General features: G+C 40.7%; 1 protein-coding gene across 3 annotated transcripts in view; it reads right to left on the reverse strand.

The window, feature by feature from the left end:
• fndc1 (fibronectin type III domain containing 1) overlaps positions 1–24,443 on the reverse strand; it is a 33,254-nt gene extending 8,811 nt beyond the window's left edge. Inside the window, exons 1-16 of one of the 3 annotated variants that reach the window (XM_046373508.1) lie at positions 24,296–24,443; positions 18,899–19,093; positions 17,455–17,523; positions 13,446–13,691; positions 13,108–13,206; positions 12,756–12,873; positions 12,446–12,633; positions 11,758–11,865; positions 11,301–11,489; positions 8,658–11,207; positions 8,379–8,494; positions 8,077–8,188; positions 7,592–7,924; positions 6,442–6,516; positions 5,255–5,419; positions 2,252–2,488 (exon numbers count right to left, since the gene is read on the reverse strand). In XM_046373508.1, the coding sequence (XP_046229464.1) occupies positions 2,252–2,488; positions 5,255–5,419; positions 6,442–6,516; positions 7,592–7,924; positions 8,077–8,188; positions 8,379–8,494; positions 8,658–11,207; positions 11,301–11,489; positions 11,758–11,865; positions 12,446–12,633; positions 12,756–12,873; positions 13,108–13,206; positions 13,446–13,691; positions 17,455–17,523; positions 18,899–19,093; positions 24,296–24,368 (4,873 nt within the window). In that variant the 5' untranslated portion in view covers positions 24,369–24,443. Of the gene's footprint in view, positions 1–2,251; positions 2,489–5,254; positions 5,420–6,441; positions 6,517–7,591; positions 7,925–8,076; positions 8,189–8,378; positions 8,495–8,657; positions 11,208–11,300; positions 11,490–11,757; positions 11,866–12,445; positions 12,634–12,755; positions 12,874–13,107; positions 13,207–13,445; positions 13,692–17,454; positions 17,524–18,898; positions 19,094–24,295 lie in introns of those variants that run through there. The other 2 variants (XM_046373509.1, XM_046373510.1) reach the window with 2 other exon arrangements.
• Between the last annotated feature and the right edge of the window lie 2,280 nt (positions 24,444–26,723).

The following is a 26,723-nucleotide window of genomic DNA, read 5'->3' on the forward strand; positions in this document are numbered from 1 at the left end:
TCTGTGCTCCATTTTTTCCTACTTCAGGGATAAATGTATTAAATATTTCCCAAGGTCCTTTTTGCCAAATGCTGCACCTATAATACTCAGTGAATAATGTGCTTGCTTTGCCCAAAACTTTTAAGCAAATGGTCCTCAACGCATCACAGTAAATGGAACCAGAAGTTGGGTTCAGAAACTCATACCAACGTCCTTCATCTCCTGAGTCCACTTGCCCACAGCTGTTTCCATCCACTTGTTTTGAAAGCTGTGACCCATAACTCCTAACACAATGTTGTGCAAACACTCCCAAATAACTAAAACAGCCTTGTGATTGTATTTCCATGTGTAACCTATGTCTACTGTATCTGCATGTGCATAGCCTTGTTCCCTGGAATTGTTTATCAGGGAATGTACTGCTAACCAATTGTGTTTTATCTTAATGAAGAAAAGAAATGAATTAATCTAAGTGGAAAGGCACACAAATGTTTGAAACAGAACAATAATATATTTGTTAAAATAAATAAATAAATAAACAAAATTGCTTTTGTTGCCTAAACCTGACCAAAGACCGCAGTCTGGACTCAAACTGTGGTTTCTGGCATCACAGTCTTGCACTTTGTATGCCTGCCATCCACCCCAACCACATCCTTGTGAGTCCAGTGTGGCACATAAATGCAGCGTTTCATCCAGTAAAATAAACGTTGTCTCTGAACATAATCTAGGCAGCAACTGCATTTTCCTTGTAAATGTATTTGATGTTGCAAATTAGTTGTATGGAATTACAAGAAGACAGGGTTGATATGAGTGTGGATCAGATCACAACTGCTGTATTTGGGCCATATTCCTTTGCAATACTTAAGTACTACAGTTTAATTTTATTTATTAAAGTACGACAATGTAGTACTTAAGTCTGAGGACATTAAGAAAAAATCACACGATAAGTACAAAGTTCATGGTGTTTTGGCCAACTTATCTTTGATATCATACATAACAGTCAAGAATTTCCCTCCAGGGATAAATAAAGGAATTCTGATTCTAACAGCACTTTATCAGCATTGCAAGAAATTAGTTTCTGTGATGCAAAATGGTTTGTAAAATAAAAGAAAATCCCAGAGAAAGTAACTGAAATGGGAGAAAAATGCAAAAATGTCCAGACAAATTATGGATGGAAATTCTTCAGAGTAATACAGAAAGTATCAAGAGTGTGTGAGCGACGAGATGGAAAGAAAGAGCAAAAGAAAACACTGGTGACAGTACAGCTCATCTTTCTGTTTTAAACATCAGAGGACGGACAATCCGAGAGCATGATCAGGAGGTTGTGTTTTCCTGCCAAAAACAACATACACTGGTTCACTAGCTGGCCAGGCTGCTAACGCTGATAGTCCACTACATCTCATACATCTCATACTACATCTCTCTCTTCCTTTTTTCCATATGTCACTTTCTAGGGTCACAGGAATTTTAGTTTTCCCTGAGAAGCTGTCGCAGCTCAGGAGGCACATTCCGTGTATTTTTTTCATGATTTATTCACAATAAACTGCTGGAGTGAGTTCTTAAAAAGTGAGTCAGGAGGGATGCTGGTAACATGTTAAAGTCTTATCTTAAACCACAAAAGATGAGAGGCTGATGAATCACAGGACATCTTCTGTATGGTGAAATGTCAACAGAGCCCTCCCTCTGGTCTGTATGAAGATTATTTGTGCAACATAATAGAACTGATATTTGAATTCCCCTAAATTTGAGGACCCTGCGATTGACTGGCGACCAGTCCAGGATGTATCCTGCCTGTCGCCCATAGTCAGCTGGGATAGGCTCCAGCTCCCCCATGACCATGACGGATAAGCGGTATAGAAAATGGATGGATGGATGGATAAATCTCTTTTTGGATGTTTCTGAACAGACTCTACTATTCAAGAAAAAATGCTATAGCCCTGGATTTCATGTGATAATTAATACAAGACATTTTTTATCAAGTTCACACAGTGTTGCTTATACACAGTTAGCAATGTAAGACACCTCTCCCTTCACAATATTCACATTTTGAATCATTGTGTCATTAAGTTTGTATTCTAGTCAGAACATGGAATCTAGCAAGTGGATGTTGACTAGGACTAATTTGCATAACACTGTCATTACAACATTGACCAAATAAGTTAACAATAACCATGAAGAAGATATAGGATGATTTCTTGGCAACAAAAGAGAAAAAAAAATAAAAATCAATGCATATAATAATTTCAACTTTAAGATTTGAAGCAACATTTCTTACCTGATACCATGTCATCCTTCAATGGGCGGGCCCAGTCCAGGATGATAAATGAGTGGCAACCCTCCATGGCAACCACAGTGAAGTTATGGGGCTTGTGTTTAGGAGGCTGCTTCTGACTGGCTGCCAGACTGTCCTTCTCGATCAGGTCTTCTAGGACATCAACCTGAAGATACTCCAGAGCCTCCGTCAAAGAGCAAGGAGCACCTGGATCTTTTCGGATGTAGTTCACATAGGGAGCTGGTGGCAGCAAAAGGTGATGGAAAGGATTCAAGTTTTTCAATAACGACATCATTTCCTAATATACACAATTTAGGATGAATTCAAATATTTATCTTTCAGTCATTAAAAGTCCTATTCAGTCATTTTAAATAATTATTTTTTGTTCATTTTCAGTGGCTCTGGAAATGCCAGCTGGACCTACAGCTGTGGATAGTTCAGATATCCCACAGTTCCTAGTCTGAATGGGATTTGGAGGGAACCACTGGAGCCTGGAGTCGCTCCCAACACCTCAGATGATTGGAGTCTAAGAGTCTAAGAGTCTAAGGCGTGTCAGTATCTACACATCGACACGCAGTCCGTCAGGTTGTGTGGGTTTAGGATGTTACAAGCTCCCACTGTATGTATATATGCAGTCACATGGCTGATGTTTTCATATGCTGAAATACTCGATCTGTCATCAAGGTGAACAGATTTATGTGCAAGTCTATACACACGATGCTTGTAAGGCTGTACTGTATTTCTGTACAGTGTCCAGGATCTGTGCAGGCTCGTTCACACAGAAAATCCAGATGTTTTTCTTTGCTCATGTGTTCATTTTTAAAATGCTAAAAGAGCCTCTGACAGAAACTCACCGTCTTCCTCCGCTTATTGAAAAACCAAAACCAAAAAAACAGATAAAATCTGGCATGTGTGAGCCTGACATTGATCAACTCTAATATCAGTCTAGTAAGGTATAAATTAGCATTATAATAGCCCAAACATCCTGGCACTCATTTTCTAGGCCAATGTGGCAAACTCTGTCCTTACTGTAAAGGACATTCACACAACTGCTAAGAATTATTTGCTAATACTATTTGTTCCACGTCTGCCTTGGGCTACATTCATTCAAACAAAACCATGCCTGGACAGATAAAGAGACAAAGGGGAAGTCTTTGTCAAACAGTTCATGCAAAGCATGTCAGTAGAATGGAAGGCTGCTGAAGTGGACCTAAAATATATTAAACTAATAAATAGGAAAGCCAACAAAGCCTTCTTTCTGTGCTGAGATCAGCACCCTTAACTTTTATGATTTCCACTCATTTTCTGCTCTTGTCTGTTTTTATCTCAGGGAGAGTAATAGCTTTCAGATGGCTCTATGAGAGGTATGTGATCACAAGATAGTTATTGTTTACCAAGATAGATGGTATGCAGAGTAAGTCATGTTATTGTTCAGCTGTTTCCTCTGGAGCAGATGATACAGATAGTTATAAAACTGTGCTGTTAAAGACACAGCCATATATAAATATTCCTTTTTAAAGGGTTCCTAACAAAGATCAAATGACAGTGACAAGTCGCATTGACCAAAAATGATAGTGAAACCATTACTTGAACGATCCTAAAGACTGAAAGTCAAAATATCTCTGCTTCTATGGCTTTGCTTGTGACCATTGTTTTTTCCAAATATATTATTGACAAAAAACTTCCAGTGTGTACTTACTAGTATTCTTCTGTACAGAAAATGCTGTTATTATCAAAGTATATGGCTACGGCATCTTCACAATTATTAACAGCTGAAACATGACCAAAAAAGTACAGTTGTTAATCAAACCAATATTAACATGACCTCTAACATTATGAAGTTTTTATAAAGGTTGGAGTCAAGTAGATCCTGTTTTTATTTCTGTCAGGGGAATAGAGTGCTATGTTTGTGCAAACAGATGAGGTGAAAGAGTATAAGAGGCCAAAGTAAGCACATAAGAACAGTAAAAAGAAAGCAGGGGGCTGAAGTTTACTGAGATCAAGTCTGGGGATCCTGAACAATGTGTCCTCAGTGAACTTTGTTATTATGATCTAATTACAGTTGGAAGGAACCAATCTGAATCGGTTACTCAAGATACACTACATTTATTCCCATTTTCCACAGAGTGATAAACCCATATTCATATATGGATTTCACAAATCAGTGGTTGAGTTCTTTGCTGTCTTGCATGGGGCTTTACTGTAGCTGCAGTGGCACCTATATTATGATATGGATGAGGGGGGAAAATAGCCTACAATAAAAGGTGTTCGATGATTTTCCCTTTGTTTTTGGCTGATGGTCACTGTAAAGTCTGAGAGAGTCATATATTTATGAGGTATTATTGAGAAAGCCAAGTTAGCAGTCCAAATGTATTACCCCTCCACAAAACAAAACAGAACTTCCAGCAACCAATCATTATTTACAGCACAGAGCAACCTGCACACACACTAGTGAACAGTGACAAAAAAACATCTAGAAGAGCAAGTAGAAGCCAAGCATGCATAGTCAGTTATGGTCTTCACATCAATAAAAAAGTGTAATATCCCGCTTCTTGGGATAAGTATTAGGTGAAGAACACTTTTTATACATCCACTGAGAATATAAAATTTGTTATCTGATGGTGTTAAGTTCCTTGTAAAAAGTGATCCAGCATGCACACTGGGGGGGGGGAGATATTAAATCTAAAATCATCTGAGTTTAACGCTACATAGCAGACTCAAAGTTCAACTCTGGACGAGAAACTAACAAGTGGTTAGGAGAAGAATTGTTGGAAGATGGATAGTTTTTCATACCTTAGAAGAAAGTAGAACTTACTGTATATGTGTCTGAGGGGGTTAGAGTTACTCTTAAAAAGAAATCGATTATGCATAACAGAAATGTGATATTAAACCTGAAATCCAAGTTTAGTGCTGCACAACCAATTCAAGACTAAACTAAACACTAAAGTAAATATACTTTAGCATGCACTTGATGACAGACACAAATTTATGTCTGTCTTTAAGTACCTGTGAATCGCTTCTTCCCACTGAGGTCATACTCGGATGAAGGGCCTTTGTTGAAGGGTCTGATGTCTGGCTTCGAAGTCGGGATCTCCGTGGTGGTGGCAGTTGTTGTTGTGGTCATGGTGGTGGTGGTTGTGGGTGGCAGGGTGGTCTGGACAAAAAGCTCATCTGGCAACAACATGTGTGGCAGTGAGCTTTAATTCATATAGATTTATATTATTTACACCCTAACTCAATAATACGCTGCTGTGTTCCATTAATCGTTTTTAACTGGCACTGTAATCCGTGTAATAAGAGTGTCAAACTGATTTATTTAATTGTGGACAGATGTGTGAGCTCATTTTGAAGTAACTCCCTTTTCGCCAAGCACCCAAAGCTGCATTGCTATGCAATGTTTCGCTACCCATATTCTCCATGAGAAGGGGGCTTGAAGTGAACCACTCCATAAGTCTCCAAGACTTCGGTGTGATGGGATTCAGAGGGTGAAATTCAATTAGCTCCATCCTTGTGTCATCACTTTTTTTTTTTCTGTGCCGCATCAGTGAACTTTAGCATTACATCATGGTGCATACACATGCAACCAGCTTTGAGCCATGACAGGGAAATGCTAAGAAAATACTGTAATGCCCAAAGTGTCTTTTCTAGCAAAAACCCAAAGAAGAAAGAAGTAACAAAATGCTCACATGCAACTGATTCTGTGAGTGATCCAAACATCTCTAGTGAAACTACATAATGTAAAGGCTCACATCAACCAAACACTGCAGTTTTCCATTCACATAGTGTTTTGTTGAGTGCCAGAGTTCATCTATTGTATTACAAAGCAATCTTAATAACAGCAAATACATAGCATTGAATCATAAGCCAGGAATTCTTTTCAGATTAGTAACGTGATTCACATGCACTATGGGTCAGAATTTTGAAATAAAATTGATTAAAAACAGCCCAAAATGGAAAATATCCAAAAACCAAGCAATGAACTAAAACCAAGGCAAACAAATTTACAGGAAGAGAAACAAAGTGAAGACTACAGGCAAGGCAAAGAGGAAGAGATAGCAAACATATCCACTGATGGATAAAGACAGTAAACAAACAGTGCACTAGACAGTCAACAAACAATGATAATACACTGCAGTTAAGTCCATCCCAGCCCAGTGGTGGTAGGTCGGTCCGAAGCCAAACTCAGCCAATACCTTTCTTAAGAGCTAAAGCATCAGGCATCATGGTCACTGTAACCATGTAGTCCATTTCCATTCCTGAGGATTCCTCTGTCAGGGAAGTAGAACAAGCTATAGCATCAAACTCACATGACCATGTACATATTTCTGAGCTGGCACACATACATAGACATGTATACCCACACACTCGCATAGGCAAAGCTAACTGAACACATAATGTTGGCACAAGCACATATTTTGACACTGAAGTAATTTAGACTAGATATCCATTCAGCTTAACCATGTATTGAGTATGTGTGAAAAGTGAGTTTCACTCCTACCGCCACAAGGTCATAGTATGTTGATGCAAAGAGAATGTTAACTCATTATAAAAAAGCACACACTGTTATCGTAACAAGACAATCCTGACTTCATAACTGAGAAGTTTTTGCAGCATAATGAGATGTTTTTTCATGGGACTTTATCTGTTGTTATTATTTTTGCTATTGTTCCGACACAGATAAAAGGATGCACACACTAAAATAATTTAATTTATGGTATTTTTCGGTTTACTGTAAATCTACAAATCTGATCCATTTTACTTATTTTTTTTGCAATTTCCCACCACATGTGTTCTAGTGACTATGCTTTGTATGTTCATACATGTGTGTAAGTATGGTTCTTTCATTGTCTTTGTGTGATAATGGTAATAGCAGTGTGCATCTGACAGCACACGGTATGTTTAAAACAGCAGTACTCTGACCACAGCCAGGCCCCAGATATGGAGACTCACATGTGGTTCCTGTGGTCTCACATAGACAAACACATCTATACACATACTCACTGACCAGATCACACAGTTAAAACACACACAGTTATAGAGTTATATGACTCCGTGGGTACAGACAGGAAACAATCATGGACTTGGCCTGGATGGATATGACAAACAATACAACTGAGAGATTTTGTGAAGTCATACTTATTTATATTCACTATTCTGGCTCTAAAACATTCCAGTGAACTTGACTTCAGTTCTTTGAAAAAAGTATTTACTAACCAATATAAGTTGGGGCCCTGCAGTATTTTGTTTCATTCCTGTAGCATAAACCTCTATTTAAATCAATCTTTCAATCTTTGCTGTCTTCAATATGTTATTATTAATTTCAAGTTGTTTCTCAAAACTCACCTTCTGGATAACAGTCCAATATTCCTTCCGGGTCCAATACTGGATACCCGTATTCATCTATTTTGGAGAATGTTCCAGGTGGACAGGTTGGGAATACCGATTCAGTAGTAGACTCTTCTAAAGTCCATTCAGTTGTGGTAGGTTCAGGTGTTGTCGTTGTCGTTGTGGTGGTGGTGGTGGTGGTAGACCTGAGGTGAGGAAGATCCAAGCCAAGCACAGGTTTCCCTCCAACCATGAGGACCTTGTCTTTGGGGTTGACCACAGGCCGACTATCTCGGCCATGGCCAAACAGAGCCATACCTTCCTGGTTTACCAGGGGACTTCCCATGAGGTCTGGTGGCAGAGGATGAGAAACAATAACTTCATTACTGTCTTAAACAATAAGCTAACACTGTAAATGATTAAAGTATTTTTCAGAAACTGCGCATGAGCAAACTATATATTGTATGTTTAAATGTCATGCAAGATTGAATGAAGCATATCACCAAAAATCGTGCGTCCATCCTCTCCAAGCACCACTCTCTTGGGTTTGCCCTGGGAGTCCTGGAGAACTTGTCCATCCTGGTTCATAAGAACGCCCTGCTCTAAGTCTACCACCTGAAGATACAACAATATATAATAATATACAATATATCTGGACATCCAAAACTCATAAGAAAGCAAATAAGAATATTTCCAAAAACTTTAACTAAACCTTTTACACAGAGTTTAGCTCAAAGACTCAATGATAATTTTCTTTACAATGTAAGAGTACAATTACTTCAATTAATTCATTAAGTATAGTTACCCATTTGGTTCCATCAGGTCCAGTGATAAACTTTTGACCAACAGCCTTGCTGATTCCTTGAGAGGCCGGTGACTCTTTCTCGTTTGTTGCTGTCAGGTTGGGTCGTCCATTTTTACCTAATGATCATACAATTTAAGTCATTTTGTCACCAACTAGTTTATTGATTTCAGTATTCATCATTTAGCTTTTTGTGCAAGCAAATTCTCGCACCTTTTGAATAATACAATGGCTAGCACTTGCAGCAACTTATAATAATATGCACTTTAGCAATAAACTTGCCATTTTCATTAACAGGCTTGAGCTGTCCTCCATTGGTTGGTTTCCCTCTGAGGATGGGATAGCGAGTTCTACCTCCCTGGCCTCTGAAGCTGTCTCTAGATGAGGATGAGGATGCTGAGGATGACAGTGCGGTCTGGGAGTTGCCCCCAGTTAATCCCCCCGTTTTTGTCACAGTAGTGCCACCACCAATGTCACGATCTGAGGTCAAAACTGGCTGGGGCGCATTTGAGGAAGAAACAGGATCAGAAGATGATGAGGAGGAATCAGATGTTGAAGAACCCAGCCTTGAGTTCTGCACTGGCTGTGGTCTGATGGAAAGTCTAGATCCACCAAACTGTCGATTAGCCAGCAGAGGAGAGCGAACCCTCCCATTCACTCCTACACCAGGACGAATATGAGTTGAAGTGACTCCAGGTCTTGTCCTAGAGGAAGCATCCACACTCTGACTGTCCTCTTTGTTTCTACGAGGGTAAACTGAAGTTCTAGTAGGATCTTTTTGGGTTGCTGTAGAGTCTGCTACTTTATCATTTTTTTCAATGATATCTCTGCTCCGCTCATCGAGATAATCCTTATTATGATCATTATTATTTTCATTATTGGTTCCTCTATGGCTGTGCTCATTTGAGAGTCCCTGTCCATGTGAAGAAGGATGGGAATCAGGGTTTGAAGAAGTGGCTTGTGAAGCCGAAGATGATGTAGATGAGGTAGTTGGGTTTCTAGGGTCATGAGATTCTGTATCTTTATCAATCAAAGAAGGCTTCACTGAACCCACCCTTACCCCATTCTTTAATGAGTCATGAATGGAAGGATTCGTCAGATCTTCACTAGTCTCCTGTATCCTCAACACTCCTGCAGCACCTGTGGCCCCTGAAATCCTAGTGGGTGTCCCCCTCAAGACAGGTGTGCCAGCTCCCATGGAGGACGAAGTCCTGGTAGAGGGGGTCCTAGCATCCTGCCTGGAAGATGAAACTCTTGTTCCTGAATTGAACCTGCCTGGGTAACGACTAGCTAGCCAAGGGAATCTTTCAGCAAATGAAGGGCTAATTCTGGCACGAGGAACCACAGGTTTTTCACTACTGCTCTCCTCCTTTTCCTTTTCCTCCCTTCTCTCCTCCTCTGTGGGTTGTGGTTTAGAGACTGAAGTAGGTTCTTCAACATTGGTTTCGTCTGCATCTGTGTTTTTGTAATAACTGCCATCATTTCCCTCTCTGATTGTTGTGTCTTGCTCAGATAATGTGTGTGAACTTGGTGTGTTGTGTGAAGTTGCAGAGCTGTGAGATCCTCTGCGCGAACTTGAATGAGAAGAGCCTGATGTGTCCATCGTGGATGCGTGGTTTGAGCTGCTTTGTGAATTCTGCAAATTTGTGGAGCCTTGAGACCTGGACTCTGATGTAGACTGTGATTTGTCAAAATTGGATTGATCTGATGTTGCCTGACTGTGGGTTGCACTTCGTGACGAGGATCTAGATGATTCTGAATTGAAAGGATGTGATGCTCTATGGTTTTGAGACCTGTCTGGTAAAGTGGACTGGGCGTTTGATGTTGCCTGGTTAAGAGTTCTGCTTGGTAAATTTGACTGTGAGTTGACAGCAGGTTTGTAACCATTCAGCATTCGGGTTGAATTCCCCCTAAACAAAATCCCTGGATGTCTTCGACTGTAACCATATCTAGAACCATACCCAGAGCCACTGGCATGCCCCGGTGACACTGAGCCTCCACCTAATGATGAAGCCTCTGTCTGCTGTGAATTTGTGTCTTTTACAACTGTCGTGGAGGGTTTTGTATATGACATGCTGTGCTTATCATAAGTGTTTTTACTATCTGGGTATGTGGAAGGTACATAATCCTTTTTGCTGGCAGCTGACTCTTGAATATGTGAAGAGGGTGATAATGAAATTGTTGAAGGAGATGATGAAGAGGATGAAAAAGAAGTAGAGGAATCAGAAGAAGAGGAGGAAGCTGAGGATCTAGAAGATGAAGAGGTGGATGAGGAGGAGGAAGCATCCTTGGATCCTGGCTTTTGATGGATCCTAATCTTAATGGGCCTTCTGGGACGAGTAGACATTTTAGTTGGGGAAGGTGTCAGAACTTTGAGGCTGGGGGTCTCAGTTGTCAGGGACACCTGATCCTCAGATTCAGGGGAAACATCGTTGTCTGGTTCTTTTGTCTCCATTACAACCTCTATGGTTGTAGTTTCTCTTAGTGGAGGTGGCATTGTAGGCGTTTCCTCTTCTTTCTCCTCCTCCTCCTCCTCCTCCTGCTCCTCCTCTCTGTCTGGAGCTCTGCCTCTGGATGACCCTCTGTTCACTGCATTCCTGACTGAGCCCCTTACAGAGGAGAAGATACTATGATAGGAGCGTGTCTGGGAAAGTGGACGCACACGCCTGTTCACAGGTGCAGCAGGGCGTGGTTGAGGGGGTGTGGTTGGTTCTTGCTGCACCTCTGTTGACTGCACTTCAGATACATCATGATGGGTATCCTGTTTGGAAGGAGCATGGCTAGTCCTGCGGCTGTCCTTGGTTTTTGAGAATGATGAGGCAGCACTGCTGGCTGGCAGTAGACAAAAATTTTCATGAATTAAGAATTAATCAAATTTTCAAGCATACATGCACACAAGTACTGTTTACAATCAAATGTGCTTACACTCTGGCATGGCAACGCTTAAGACTTTGCTCTGTGGTCCCTGTCCCCTCCTGTTGGTGGCTCTGATTTTGAAGATGTACCGGTCTCCTGGTGTGAGACCATCTATGGTGGCTGTGGTGGTGCTACCACGGTACGTGACACTTTTCATTCCAAATGGCTTCAGAGCAGGAGCATAAGACAGAATGTACTCTGTGTGGAGATAAAGCAAGAACTGTTGTAAAGACTGGTTGCATGACCATTCAAGAGAAAGTTCAAAGGACTTTGAAAATCCTAATTCAAATGTGCATATAATTTATTTTTTGCCCTTTTAAACAAGCCCACCCTTGCCCAATATTCAACACTCATGAAGATCGTATAATTGCAATTTGACCAAATATGTCTACAAGTCAAACAGTGAAAATGTATAAACAGCAAAGAACAAATATTTTCAGTTTGGCCTAAATCCTCCTGGCCTGACCTCTTATTCTCCCATTAGGTTCTTCAGGTGGATCCCACGTTGCTATGACTGCTGTTCCTTTCCCTCGTAGTGGCTTGACTTCAAAGTTCTCTGGAGGCCCAGATGGTGCTAGAAAGTGAGGAGAATACAAACCAATGGGAAAACACCAGTGAATGGGGGCGCAGCATGACTGAAAACAAGAGGCACCATAGAAGGAACAGGGTGAGGAAACTACTACTTAAAGTGTGTAAAAACAGTGAGGTGCCAAGAGGCGTCAACTGAGGAAAGTACTGTTGCCATACATTGTCAGGAATCTCTCCTTGAGATCATGTACGGAACTGCAGATGGAAGTCTGAGCAGTGAGCCAGGCAGTAAATGCTGACATTCTAATGAACCACAGCTCAGGAGCTGCTACGAAATGGTATAAAAGCTCCAATCATGACAGAGTTGCAGCCCAGCCTTGAATCAAATAACAAATGGGAGTAAAAGGCAGCAATGTGATGAAGTGTGGCATGAAGGAATAAGTTGAAAAGAGCTCACAGACACGGTTATGCAAGGCAGAATTCTTTTACGCAAGAATAAATTTGCTTTTCATAAAATACAGGAATTTGGCTCCCTGTAGCAATTCCCCTGAAAAAGAAATCACCATTCATTACTTTTGCTGATGATATACTCTAAGTTATTCTCAGCAAGCAGTAGCTTTGCATACCTGACTCAGGGGTCCTCTGAAAGACTGAGACGCTCCACTTCCCATGATTTTCTTCCTGAGAGATCCTAACAGAAAACTCATACATGCTGTCAGCAGACAGAGTGTCTATCATCATTCTCCTCTGGGTGCTGTCCTTGTACTCCCAGCGTGCAGACTCGCCTTTTTCCCTGTACCTAATTGTGTAGGATCTGGATTAAGAGAAAATGAAAATGGTTTATTCCATGGGAGAGGGTTAAGTGTCTCTTACTCAGTCCATTTTCTTTCCTTCTATGTCTCATTATCAGACACACTTATTTTCACAGACTCTCACCTGGATGAGTCGGGGGTAACCTTTCCCATCTCAACAGCAGGGTCAACCCAAGAGACGAGGACTGACTGAGGAGACATTACCCTGACACTGATGTCCTGGGCCTCATACTCTGGTGGCTCTGGAAAACATATCCAAACATGTAGAAATGTCTAACTCTGAAACAAAATATGAATCACCTCTAAGGGTAAATTTGGTTATAGATCAACCTCTGGTTTCTCTCATTGTGACAACACAACAACCAAAAATTCAACTTCACAAGTTATATGGTTAATGATAAACTCTTTTCGGATATTTACAATGCAATGAAAGACAGATAGTGGAATGCAGCAATTGTCTATAAACTTGCAGGTACCTGGTGTGGGTGTTTTAGCTGCAACTGCTCTGTTGGCAGGTGCGCTCTGGCCCAGGGTTTTCTGTGCCTGCAGTGACACCACATGAACGGACTCAGATGCTATGAATAGAAAGGGATACCAGGCACGGCCAGGGTTTACACTATGGACACTAAAGATAGTACAAACGAAATTCATACATCATACATCAGCTCATTTCAGTAAGGAGGTAAAAGGAAATTCACAAAATAGGATCAGCAAAATGTAGTTTGGATGCTGACAAAGCATCATGTTTGACCAGAACTGAAAGATTTTTCCTTTTAATCTGTTGGTTGACAGTGTACAGTGCAGGTCCTCTTACTTAGTTTGTGCATGTTTCTGTTTCTCTGGTCAGACTGAGGCTTGGTGTGGTGTTGGCGTCTCCTTTCCAGCAGAGGGGCTCCAGCCAAAGCTCTCTCAGGCTGTCTGGGTCCTGAGGATGACTGAGGAGCCCTCCTATGTGTCCTAGTATTAGACCCGCCCAATGGACGAGTTGTTCTGTCCACCCTGGTGGCCCGCTGTACAAAGGGCTGATTTCTGGCAGCAGTTTGTGGAGATCTGGCTTGACCTGTTGGCGAATAACAGAAGGCAAAAGTTTGAGTGCACTGGAGTTCATTTTACCTTCATGACCCCATACTTGATTCAATGTTCTGTGCTGGATTCACCTTCGGGGCCTTGTTGAAGCTAACTACTGTGGAAAATCATTTTTCAAGCCACATCCGCTCAGTGATAAATACATAATTTTGTCAGTTTCATCGAATAGTGACATTAGACATGTCCAGTCTTCATAAAAGGGATATGCTATAGAGACCGCTAGATGTCCACTGTCATCAGCTCCAACTCCTGGTGTCCTTCTCCCTGCTTTAATCCCACTTTAGTAGTAATTTTGGACATCGACTCAGACAGTGACTCAGACCGACAGGCAATCCCCTTCATCTGGCCACATGTGCTGAGCGATAACATTGGCAATATCACAAAAGCTCTTCTGCCCCTCCCATTCTTTTGTCTTCTTTCTTTTCTCTGCTCCCCTCCCTCTGTCCTTCATTTATCCCTTTCTTATAATCGCTGTCAGATGAGAAGGACCTGCCCTGTTTTCCATCAGGAGAGCTACATGTACAGCTGGGTAACAAGTAAGCTGATGTAACAAATTGAATTTGCCAAAATTCAAAGTGGTCATGAGGACAAAAAAGTACTATTATCTGGGGTTTCCCCAGCCAACAAACAAGCAGGGTTAAGCTATGGCTTAAAAATACAGAGTTTTACTGACGGGCTTGCATTATGACATTGTATGTGCAGTGGAAAACAAAGATGAGGGAAAGAGGATGTGAGGAGGAGTATGAATGCATATTAAAAAATCTCTGAGAAAGAAAGCTCCCAGGAAGAAAGAGGAAGTTTGTCTTGGGGAATTGGAGCTCTCCATTCACGTCCTTAAGTCTCTCTGTCTCTATTCTCCCCTCTGTCCTGCCAGCGCAGCTGAGTAGATTTCTCGCCTTTGGATCTAGATAGTGGACTATTTGGAAATGCAACAACTGTTGTTGCCTTTCCTCTCAGCTTTTTCCCGTTTTCAAATCTTTCTCTCCAAGATTCCCCTGCACCTGGTCATGTTTTGTGGTAATTTGCTCTGTATGTCCATCTTGTCTGTCTTCCAACATGACAGCAAATCGTCTGTAACTTTTTGTCTTTTTGCCTGTTATAGGTCTAATTAGTGGAAACTGTATTTTACAAGAAAGAAATATTACATCAAAACGAAAAACGAAAGCATCAAAATTTAACTTAACCTCAGTGTTGTTTTTAGCTGAGTTAATACTAATACTATACTACTAATAAAGTCACATATTCACTGCTGACAGTTGCTTTAGTTTTATTTTTATTTTAATATGTACACAAATCCACTGAAACATAGGCTGGTTTCTTAAAATTCACACGTGACTTGCATTGACTTTCACTTAATTTATCATTTTTACCATAAAAATTTGCAGAACCTTAAGGTTGTGTTTACTTGTTTATCTGTCAGATACCACCTATTACCATTATGTGGTAAAGGTTTTTGAAAATGCAGATTAATTTGTCCAAACTGAATTACCACCCTAAAAATGACATATTAATGGTATGATATTATTTCATTCTTTCTCTCCGTTTACTCTTGAGACATTTTTGATAATACTTTTAGCATGGACCATTCCCCTGTTTCACACTCCCCGTACCTGTTCAAGCATCTCTCTTAGCTGACTTAAATAAACCATTTGGTTTTAATCAGCCGACTTCTACTTTTCCTTATTTTCTTCTTCCTCCTTTTCCCTTTTTGGAAAACTGTCACAATGCATAGTTTGGCACGAGTCACCACGCCACGAACCACAAAACCATCGACTCCACAATGCTTTCATTGCCAGATCCTTTCTGTCTTTTCCTGGAAGCTAAATCGACCGAGGTGCTATGAGTCTGGCTTCCAGACAGACAAACATACCACTGCTACAGGGGAGACCCTCACTGTCTTCAAGCTGATGCTGAATAATGCTTATACCCTCCTAAAAAAGTTGAAGAAAGCTAAGCATGTATTAACTTCAAAAACACATCTAAACTTTGCAAGCAAAATTGGAAAGTCTAAGTCTCGGCTTAGCCACAGTATAAATCACACAAACAGTTCTCAGCGATAGAACCGATGGAGACAAAAATAATCAATTTAGGCTCAACTGGCAAAGACAAAGCTGCCTAACTGAAAAACCCAAATGGCTGCAGCCAAAAATATTAAAATACAACACAGCCTTTATTTCAGACTATCAGCTAGTTCAGCACAAACTCAGTTTGTTAACAGGACTACTTATCTATACCCTGAATGATAACTTTTGCTATTGTTTGCTCAACTAATGAAAGTCTGTGTCTGATAAACAGTGGCTTGTCAAAATTGTTTAGTGTTCTTGTAGATTGTTAATACAAATGGAGGGAGATAATATAAAATAAATTTGAATTAAAGTCAATACATGAATATAAAAACACATTTGCCATGTATTAACTTTTCATTCACTTATCTTGCCAGGCTATCAGCTAGTGTAATGACTTTGGAATAGGAATTATTATAATTAACATTAGCTTGTGGTTAAGTAGATAACTTTAGCTACCGTTTTATGGTTGGTTTTTACCCCTTCCTTTTCGCTGGTTTTTATTCTAGCGTTAGCCCACTTTGCCAGAAACACAGTGGTTCTTTGGCTCCCTTCACTGAGTCTAAATTCAACAAATATGATGAGTTGTCTCTCCAGTTCTGCCTCAAACAAATACAACTGACAGCATGGTGGTTTAGTGGTTAGCACTGTCGCCCCACAGCAAGACGGTCTTGGGTTCAGTTGTTGGTCCTGATACATGTTCCTTGCCATTGCATAAAGACATGCTAATTCAAGTGGTTTGGAGAGACTAAATTGTCCCCAGGGTAGAGAATGAACAGGAGCACACAAGTGTTCGTGTTTCTATTTTTGTTAGCCATGTAAGGAGTGTTTACATGACTAAGCTAAAATATCCAAATGTCATCTTGACGCTGCACATAAATAAACATATAATAAAAATGCAATTTACTTAGCCTAGTCTGGGGCTTAGGTAAGTTTCCTTTAGCATACTTGACTTAATAAACAAACATGAAAAGACCATCTAACTTCCTCCAAAGAGTTTAAATACAGTTTAGAAAATGTAAAATGTAAATTTTGTTTTTTAAATTAGTTCCATTACCAATTAATCTATCATTAGTTCCAATTACCAATTATGATTACAGTAAAAACATAACCATAATCAAGTCAATCTAGTCTATAAATATCACAAAATCGTTTAAAAAAAAAAAAAAAGCTTTTCCAATTGTCAAAAGTCAAAGGTACCAACTTCACAATGATGTAAAACAGAAAAATTAAAAAACAAATACTGTTAATCAATTAACTGACTCTTTCATTTAATCAGTCACTATATGGATAATACAGCGATTACATTTCAAGCAAGCATAATTAATATGGTGTACACCATTAAAGGCAATAGAACCGTAGAATAGATGTTGAATTTGGATCACCTGCAAGAAAAACATATCGAACTAAAGCTATGAGTCAGAGACACATGAGTGTATTTCCTCACTGATCCCACAGAGTCAGAACTTTTGAGGAAATGAAAGAAAAGGAGACTGTTGCTGTTTTTCATCCTCACATTAGATTCTGTGTTTTCATTTATACCCATGATGACAGCAGATAATTTCAGCAAACCGCTTTTAATGGATTTAATCAGACAGTTTTAAATGTATGGCTTCTTGGCGGTGACACACCACTTCTGTGAGTTGTTAGTAAAGATCTTAAGATCAGGTTTACCTGCCGACGAGTTGCTGACAGGTGTACCGCCCAACACAGCAAAGCCATCAAGGTTAACCCATTCAGGGTCTAAAGAAGAGGGGAAAAAAAGAACAGGATATCTGGTCAACTTATTTTGCCAATAGAAAGTCTGCAACAAATTATATAATGCACATGTACCAAATCATTTTTTCGTGATGAAACATGTACAAGTTGAGCAGGTCAGCTTTTAAATAAGTTTGATTTGCCCTTAAAAACAAACAAACAGACACACACAAAACAAGCCCATTTTTGTTTACTTTCCATTTTGCTCCCTGATGCTCCTAATAAGTTCTCGCTCCATCCTTGATGTTTTGACAACAGCTGGCCAGACACATTGATGATACAGAGGCAAACATCATGCTGTTATTTATGACAACTGATGCTGCTCTCATGCTGCTGAGGGAACAACACATGATCTACAAAGAATTTCTGGAAAGGCAGCACTGAGACGTGGCTTGGTTGCCAGAGGTTTATGGCAGACTTCACCAGAGCTGGAGAGACCACAAGGCTGCCACCGCAAAACACACTGGCCAGCACAGCATACACACACACATAAACAAACAAGAGCCTATATACATGTTTGAACAGACTGATACACCATAACAGACAACATATGACTTAAGCACTTGGCACCACCCTCCTCTACCACAATCACCACCAAACAGACAAATGTTACACTCACACACACACAGAAAAGTGACCACAACACAGGGGATGGGGTTATAGGAGCTGGGCTGGGTTTGCATGTGGAAAAGAAGAATTGGCTGCAGACTTTGAGCCACTGATGAAGTATGACTCTAAGAAGCCAAGGACAGAGGAATAATGGCAAAAGCAGACAGGACTGTGTCAACACTGAAAACTGCATGTGTATAGAAACATACAGACCTGTCTTACGTTTTACAAGGCGGGTCTAGGAATTACCAGACAGAAACAAGATCTAAAAATAATCTGAAGCCTAAAATAATCACAGTCTGCCGAGCTGGGGCGATGATCTGGTCATGCGCACCACCATCGTCAGCGCTCTTTCTCCCTTTCTGGCAAACTTGTATGACAGTATAGCCAATGATGAACTAATGCACTGATAAAAATCAATAATTCACACGCTCACATGTGTGTGTGGACACCTCACCTCCTGGCGTCTCTGATTTGTGCACAGCTTTGCTCATCCCCTCATCATTCTTGGCACTTGCCTTGAGAAAGTGCAGAACTCCGGGATCTGAAAGTTCACTCCGCAGTTTAAGCCAAATCTCTTTTTCTTGCTCTGCGTCCATTTATTTTCCTCAAAATGACTTTTCTGTCTGGGTCCCTCAGAAACACACTCATTAGCTCCCACTTGATTTGCTCACATCACTCAGTCTCAAACAGCTCACGTCCTCGTCTTGCTCTCACCCTCGCTGTTTAACTTTCTCTGTGTCGGCCTTACCTACATCCTCCAGAAGGTGAGAACGACTGTCCTTTCCCACTTTAGTGAAGCGATTAGACCTTGCGGGCTTGCTGGGGCTGATGACAAAGCGGTCCACAGGTCTTCCATCCAGATGGATAGAAGGCTCCCAGGTCTCCCTCAAGTCCCTTTCCACAGATGTCTGTTTCCCATTCTGTGGCCTCAGGGGCTTCTCTGCTGCAAAACAAAAGACAACAGTAGAAACTATGTATGCATGAAGTTTATTTTAACAATGTAAAGGCCTGCTGCACACACTGTAGTAGTGTGTGCCTATTGTTCAAGCAGTGTAAACTGTTAATACACCTCTTCCTCACTGCCACCAGTACAATTTCTTCTGTATTTATTATACTTGGCATTTAAAGTCACTCATTCTGATGAAGCATAAACTTGCATGAAAGCCAGCCCTGAAAAACACCAGCTAGTTTTGATGGTTAAATAAATGAGGATTTGCTTGGATGCTAAAGGCACCAGACAATAAGCAATTTTGAAGGCTGTCTCTTGGCTAGATTTAGTCAGAACAAAACAAACAGTAACCAGCACTCTCTTCTGGACCCAAAACTGCCTCTTTGCTCCTCTTTTGGTGTGCAGGCTAGATTGATGCAATTGAGGGGTGACAATTATCCATGAATACTAAAACCTCAGCTGACCCAACATAAGTAAGGGGACATTTGCAAAAAGACTGACACATGGGGAAAAAAAAGTGTAGTATTTGTTTATAATCTTAACTGAATGATATTTATATAGAAACCCATGATCAATATATGTCCATTATGTTGTTTTGCTCTCTGCAAAGTCAAACAATTGGCCATTTTTTGGAAATAGTTACACAGTTAGAGATTTTCAAAGCTTTTTTGCAGCTGCCTGCAGCGACTTGGGAATAAACAATGCTGATGATGAGACTAAACCAAATGTTGTGGGCCATGAAACCAAAACAATAAACTGAAAGATGCTGAGGGTAACTTCACAGTCTGGTGATAACTCTCTATGTCATTTAAACCATTGCCAAAAGAAAAATCTTGATGATAGCAGCTTTAAATCTGAATCCACATAAATTTTCAAATATTGGCTGAATGGAGAGGGGATGCAATACTTCAGTAAAACTAGTGTGAGGTTTATTAGCATGCTAGTCATTCATAGCTGTCACATAATTGCCAGCATTGTCTGTTCATCTCTTAATAAACAGCTGGTTCTCATGTCTAACTATGCTCCCTGAAGTTTCACAGCAGCAGTTTCAGTTTAGCATCCTGACAAAATCACTCCATCACTTTGAGTTCTTGTTTTCTGCAGGTGTGCACCCACCTGGATCTACGCTCTCACTTTTCACATTTAGAAGTAATTGCCACTTTTGTCTCATGTGCTCCAGACTTACAGATGGCCACAGCTCTTTGGAGGCCTTCACTGTTGTCTCTGCTTAACTTGGAGTTTTTAGTATGTGGAGTGGAGTCAGTTTTATCAGCTGTTTGTGGCAGACGCCACTGACACGAGTCTGTACACACTTCTGTCCCTTCCACCCTGTTTCCAATAAGGTCATGTTTTACGTGGGAAAGGATTGTGCTCCTCTGTCCAGACATCATCCTGTGGTCTAGCCTCTTAGGAAAGTTATGATCGAAGGACAGACCAGACATTTCTGATTAAATCAAGACTCCTTCTAGCAGAGCACATGCATGATTGTCATCCATGAATAAACAGCTTGGAAAGCTGCTGAGCGGTTCTAACATCCTAATCCTCATGGAGGGAGGCTTGGGTTTGGGACACACCCAAGGGAAACCAAATCATTAAAATCAATAATATAATATTTTCTAGCCTGTGTTTAAGAATGTGGGAGGGAAAGACAGGCTTACAGTTAGAGAGGGATTGAGTTAGACAGTGGAAAGTATTAAGTATGTGAAGAATGAGGGCAAGGCCTGAGGGTCATTATGTCAATGTCTTTTTGTGATAATAAAAAAAAAAAAAAATTGCAAGTGTGAAAGAGAGTGAGGTGTGTGTTGGATGGATTCAGATTCAGACACATGTCACATGTATGTGCATGTGTAGTTTTGTACAAGGAGGTAAGCCCCGAGGTCAAAGGACTCCTATAAAGCTGTTCTTGAAAATACTTGCGTTCATGCACCTGCAATGTGCTCCACTTTTACAAGACCACCTCCTCACCTCACCACAAAATCACAGATGCTGACCCTCTGCTCACCCCTAATGAGTTTACCATTAAGCCCTAATAACTATCCTGTTCTACAAACTCCCATCAATAACCAGGCTCACCAGTCAGTGTGTGTGTGTGTGTGTGTAAGGACGTATGGGTGGGTGGGAGGTTGGGGGGATTAACAAGGCAGAGGAGGCTCATCAGACTGTCCATTCTGTAAGACTGATGTGTACACTTTCCTATTTTTGAGGGGGGTTTTCAATCATTTGTCAATCTCTGAGAATTCAGATGCCATCCAAATTAAAAAAAGACAATAAAATTTAATTTGAAAAGTATGCAGCACTGAAGACACTCAACAGCAAAGTACCTCTTTCCAAAATGTGTGTTAATCTAAACAATTCTTTAAAGAATTCACACACCTTGTGGCCAACAGTCACATGAAAACTGTTCTTACAATATGTTGTCATACTGGCAAAAACAGAAATGTTCACGTTTCATGTTTTCCAAAAATGATGAACTCTGCCTTTAAGAGATCAGATCCTGAGCTTTCTGTTAAGACTTAAACATATGGGACTTGGACACATCCAAAAAAAAAAAAAAAAAAAGATTAATCTAGGAATCTATGTTCATGTCAAATCTTGCCAGGGGCTACAAAATTCTTGGCAGCACCTCTGTTAGTCTTTAACTTTAACCTCTGACCTTCAGTAAACTCTCAAGTAATCACCTTCATCATAATGCCGACACACCAGACTGAGACAATAGATGGTTGCTGCCCTCTGATTTCAGTCAGTCACGCCAGCACATCAATCACCAGACTGTCAGAGTAGATGCAATCATTTTATTAACGGGGTTAAAGCCTTGTCGAACAAGGTTAAGTGAGTAAGAATTCATTTTTATTCAAAATGACAACCGGGGGTGAGTAACTGTTTAGCTTGGGAGGGTTACATGCATACATACATGACGTTTAGGACATATGACATCTATAAACAGAAGCTGGCCAGTACAATTAGAGACTAAAAACATATTTTACATTTCAGTGTCGGTGGTCATAAGCTCTCTTCTAGAACCAACAGACTTCTAAAATAATTGAAACATCCCCTCTCTGATGAGGACTGAGATCCTACACTATTAGTTTATGCTATATCTTCCTACAACACACCCAGTATGCTGACATCAACTATGCTGTGAGAGGTGTGTTCATGGCCCAGCTGGTACTTGTTTAAACAAACGGAACAGCACCTAAAGATGACATCATGACAGGAGACATACCATCGCTGCCAGGTTTGACAGGCAGCCAAGCAGGTGATCAAAGATATGTAGCATAGTGGAAAATATTAGAAATGTTAACTCTAACTGTCACCTTTTCCCAGTGCAAAAAAAAATTTAAGTCATGAAATTACTGATTCTGAAAGTTCTCTGTGAGATCTGTCGGGGGGGGTGTCTGCACAATCCCATCTTGGTAAGTAGAGCAGAGGAATTAAATTCCACTTGCCTGCAAGGACATGATTCCCTCTTTCCCCTCAGTCTCTGTCCCAGTTACACTCTACATGCTATATTTTCCAAGAGCTGACGGACTGTGGCTGCATGAAAGAAGTTGTCATTATTTATTATCCAAATACACAACATTTCTGTTCTCTCTATTTGTACGGCTCCCGTCTAGGTGTCCCACGAGCCCAATTTCATCCACTGTTGTGAAGAATTTTAGACTGAAAAGCTGATGACATGTCAGTGGAGAAAGTTCATGAGTAACACTCTCCTTTCTCCTAACAGCTACTGTCAAAATGCCCAAGAGGAAGGCATTTAACTCCAAACTGCTCCAGTGGAGCTGCTCAGCAGCCTGCAGCAGCGAACTGTGGCTGTGTTAAGTAGCTCCCAGGTGTGAATGTATAAGTGAATGAATGTGAAGCAAGGTTTTGTTGAAAGTGTGCAAGACTGCTCTGAAAATACTTCCTCACAGATGGAAAAGAAAACAACTCAGAGGAAAGGACTACAACAAATAGCAGCTGCCCATATTCAGAGAAAGCAATGATCTCATGCAGTAAGTGCTTACAGTTGAGAAGAAGGCATATAGAGATTTACAGATCAATTGACAATTTAAGTGGACTGAGTAAGTTGGAGAAAATGGAAGGGGGGGGGGAAGGAAGGCTGGCTGTAATGTGGTCTTCAAACTCAGCCAAAACAGAGTTCGCTTACTGCCCTCCAAAACTCCTCGGGCTTTATGGCACCTTTGATATTTGGAATATTTTCACTGTCTGGAGAATGTGGGCTTTTTTCCCTGAGACCAATTTCACAAAGAGTGCTTAAGAAACTTTAAACATATGTGCTGTCTCCATCCGGTTGATTATCAAATAAATTCAAAAGAGAAGAAAAAAAGTTTCATTTTTAATCATTTCAAGGTGTAGGCCAGTTCACCCACCCGTGTAGCTGATGACTGATGTGACAGTTAAGTCATGCAGCCATGCAGCTGTGTCCAGAGGGACTGTTGCACAGACCACTTCTTCCCATGAAACTACATTTTAAAGTGAGGTCGTTTATTTATCGCCACCACTAGCCAGATCAGTCACTAATTTGGCATGATAGGCCTCAAAGGAAAACACGACAGTTTTTCCCCCTCCTGTAGCCTGATATTTGTCACCATCTTCTAACTGTTGATCACAGTTCTTCCAGGATCTGCCTACTGTATGAGGTAAGGACTTGTTCCATGACTTCTGCTAAAAGAGGCCAGCATCATATTTTCCCCCCCATAAAGTACCAGCGACAGTATTTTCACTATAAGTCTGTATTTGCTGTGACTGCACATTTGAACTTATTCTTTCGCAACTGCAGATGATAAACCAGACTGCACAGTCTAACTTAAACATTCTAATGCATTCTAAGCAGCTGCAATTAATCCATTTGGGCGTGCATGACTTTTGCTTTAATGACTTCTGCAGCAATTTGGGATCAAGTTCAGGGCTCGTGCGCACAGATGTGAGTACGCACGCGCGCACATGGACATTATAGATTTTTTCCTCTAATATATATATATCTATATGAACATAAAGCAGTATCCAGATTCTGAGAGAAAACTACCACACTTGCAATTAAAATGCAATGCACTGCTCAAAGTGTCCATCAAATTGGATTCCTTAAACTACAAGAGAGGAAAGCAACAAAACCCTAGGAATTATCAAACTGAACAACATATTAGTGCAAAGCGTGCACCTGCTCAGGAGAAAGTAAGAAAGTCTTTTTTTTTTTACCTGTCCATCCGCATTCTGGTGTGCAAAACGTAACGAATAGCGCCAAGAGCGTCCTGCTTGCGGCTAAAGCCATAGTGAGAGTGTCGCGCTACTGCTGCGGAGCGACGCACCAGCTGGATGCAGAGGGCTGGGACACACCGGCCCTCCCCTCCCCTCCCCTCCCCTCCTCTCCTCCGACGGGGCTGCTGCTTCTCACGTCAAACGGTGGCCTTTTCTTTAAGTCGACTAAAGAATTTTCAAAACTAATCATAAATCACATCCATGAGCTTCTTCGGTCGATTTTGATATGAAAGAAGTAATTACACACTTTGAAGTGGTTTTTTTTAAATAAAATAAAATAAAGCATTTGATCTGTAAATCAGAGTGCTGTCTGTAGGTATGAAGACTTACAGCTTCTCATCATTTTTAATTCATTAAAATAAGCCCACTATTTTACGTTTCCTTTACATTATTACCTACTGTATGCTTCTCAGAGCTTTAAACGCTCCTACAGGGTGCTGCAGAGTCTCTTTGATATTTAGGGAATAATAGAATAAAACTGACAAAATGTCTCCCTCTTCAGGGAACTGCAGTGATTTCATCCAAAGCTGGATATCCGGCAGCAGGTGAAGGAAGACAAAGATTACAGGTTTTAAACCACTGGTTAGCAGCAGAATAACATGCTCTCCATGTCTAAATCCACATCTACGCTTCCCGATTTTCTTAAGGGTCTGTGCCTTTATCCATGACCATCTCTTCACCAGGCATGAGAGAGCAGGACTGTGGCCCAAGACTCCAGCAAATGATCTAACTGGGGACAGAAGGCATTCATTTTCCGAAGAAGAAGAATCAACCACCAGATGGAGCAACATGCCACGTTTTTAACCACAGTGCAGCACATGTGCAAGAAAGGTAACACTTTCTGTATGTTGTTAAATGTTGCAAAGATGGCTGAATAATAACATACATCTATGCCTCATAGTGGCAGTTTGTCTCTTAGCTGATTCGTTGGGCTGTAACGAGGCTAAAGACAATTCACAGTGTGTAGATAATGAATTCTGCTTCTGTTAATTGGAAACATTTGTGATGATGCATTGTTTTCTGTAAAGTTTCAACATTAGGCAAACTGTTACTTGTTCCTTTCCCGTGGCTGCTCTCACACTAAAGTGCTACTTGCATGTAAAAGCTCTTCAGACTTTCTATAAATAAATATTCTACTCTATAAAACCTCTTGACCTTTTTTTTAAAAAAAAAATAGCTAATAGCAATCGTCCCGCAAGAGCAGCGGCGGTCTGACAGATGGACAATTACTGACTCCATTCTCCTTTCACAGTGTCTTCACAGCACAAAGGTTAATCTATCAGTGTTGTTCTTATTCATGCGGAAAGAGCTGGAAATTTAACTTAGATCTGCCATGAATAAGCTCAGCATTTGGCTTGTCATAATTAATGATCTGTTTATCCCATCTATCAACTTGTGTAGGCTCTTTCAGAAACATCAAGTGACAAAAGACGGTTTTGTTCACTTGTCCGCAGGTCCTTTTACTTTACTCCACCAGCGCCTCCCTCTTTTGGTCAGGCCCTTTATCTAGACTGGAAAAAGACCTCAGCTTTGTCCTGACTTAATTCATGAATGACTGTAAAGCATTTTCAGCAAATAGAAGCTGCGTTGTAGAAAGTATTGGGAACAACTAAAGCTCTGCAGGTTGTTCTTCAGTAGTCATTTTACTGAAACAAAAGGGCCAGAGTTGCAGCAGAATCAATAAGTGCGTCAGTGGTGATCTTCACAGTCCCCCAGGGGCCAATACAGTAATTGCAGTTTGTCTTTTGTTTTTTTATATAGTCTCTGCTCCTAACTTCATAAATTACTGGTGCTGATTGAGCCTCTAATAGCCTCTCTCTCTCTCACCCCCCCCAAAAAAAACACAACCAGGCAGCCACATACACACACACACACACACACACACACACACACACACACACACACCACTGCAGCAGTTTGCAATAGTGCATGAGTCAGCACAAAACAAAATACATTTTATAACTAAAAAACATCTTATCGAAGCAGATTGCTGTCTTTCTCTCACTGCCTGTAAACCTGCAAAATGTGCACAGATAACAGTCGCTGTCACTCAATCACACACACACTCATCCACACACACACAGAGGGACTGACGGACAATTCGATTGGTCTTTGGGTAATGCTTCAGCTAGCTCAGTATATTTAGTATAATGTGTCCTGTCTTGTTGTACACATGCTAGGGGTTATTTATGTCAGGTTCTGCTATAACCCCCCACCCCCCAAGCGAGGTGCCAAGAGGAGTGTGATGAAATAGGATGATGTACTGTATCACGTGAGACTGACTGTCCAGCTGAGTTTGTATGAATGGTGTGAAAGTGAAATGAGTGTTTTAGTTGAGTTCTATAAGAGTTTTTTTAAACAGAAGGTC

Source organism: Scatophagus argus, chromosome 19, assembly GCF_020382885.2.
Source record: "Scatophagus argus isolate fScaArg1 chromosome 19, fScaArg1.pri, whole genome shotgun sequence".
NCBI classification, from domain to species: Eukaryota; Metazoa; Chordata; class Actinopteri; family Scatophagidae; genus Scatophagus; species Scatophagus argus.